At 29.5% G+C, this 986-nt stretch overlaps 1 protein-coding gene across 1 annotated transcript; it reads left to right on the plus strand.

Moving 5' to 3' along the window:
• Window positions 1-408: 408 nt before the first annotated feature.
• LOC150027216 (non-specific lipid-transfer protein AP10-like) lies at window positions 409-753 on the plus strand. Its single transcript, XM_090303873.1, has one exon. It carries the CDS (start codon window positions 409-411, stop codon window positions 751-753), a length of 345 nt encoding a protein of 114 aa, XP_090159999.1.
• The last annotated feature ends 233 nt before the right edge of the window (window positions 754-986 follow it).

The following is a 986-nucleotide window of genomic DNA, read 5'->3' on the forward strand; positions in this document are numbered from 1 at the left end:
TGATGAGTTATAAGTGTTTGACTAAGCTAAGGAAAAAAAAAGATAAAACATGGTAAACATAATTTGAATTATTTTAAGCTTACTAACAGTGTAAAATTACATTGGAATGTATTGTGATTTGCGTTACTTTCAGTTAATTTTAAGATTTAAAAATATATTATGTTAAATAATAAATAAGAGTATAAATGAATTAACATATATTTGAATTAATATTTAAAAGCAACCCTTGACCAAATAGGTTGACTAAAGTAGTTATACGTTAAGATGGAAAGGGAAATAAAAAAATATTGATGAGTTATAAAAGATGCATAGTATTAAGTGTGTATATAAGGAATGGGATGGTAAGAATGATGAAGAGATAAGTTGATAAGAGTGAAAGCAGAGAAGCATAAAGAATAAAGAGAAAAGATGAAGGTTTTGGCTATGGTGATGTTTGTTATGGTTTATGGTTTGGCCATAATAAGATTGATTGAAGGTCAAATGCCTGCTAGCTGTGATGAGTATAATCCATTATTTTCACCATGTGTGCCTTATTTGGCTAATCCAGACTTTGGGATTCCAAGTCCAAGGTGTTGTGCTGGAGCTGCTCAGGTGTTTGGAAAAGCCAATAATCCTGCAGCTATTCAAAAACTTTGTACTTGTCTGGTTGCCACTATGCCTAATTTGTCGTTTAAACCTGAGAAATTGACACAACTCCCAACAGCCTGCAAGATTAAACTTTCATTCCCTATTGATAAGTGCATAAAAGCTTGAACTTATTCAACTGCTCATACCATACATTCACACTTCAATGGTTAAGTTTGATGCATGTAAAACAAATAAATATTATCAAAGGAGGTATCAACTCTTTGCAATTACTATTATTATTAGTCTACAACTTTTTATTTATTTATTTATTTATGCATTTTGTGTGGATTAATTGTGGGATTAATTAAATTAAATAAAGTATTTTGTATGTTTTCACTTACATATAAAATCATATTTGA

This window comes from Phaseolus vulgaris, chromosome 6 (assembly GCF_051622355.1).
Source record: "Phaseolus vulgaris cultivar YP4 chromosome 6, ASM5162235v1, whole genome shotgun sequence".
In the NCBI taxonomy this organism is placed as follows: domain Eukaryota; kingdom Viridiplantae; phylum Streptophyta; class Magnoliopsida; order Fabales; family Fabaceae; genus Phaseolus; species Phaseolus vulgaris.

Bases quoted from the DNA above. Each gene is read 5' to 3' on its own strand.
- LOC150027216 (XM_090303873.1), top strand. From the start codon at position 409: ATGAAGGTTTTGGCTATGGTGATGTTTGTTATGGTTTATGGTTTGGCC.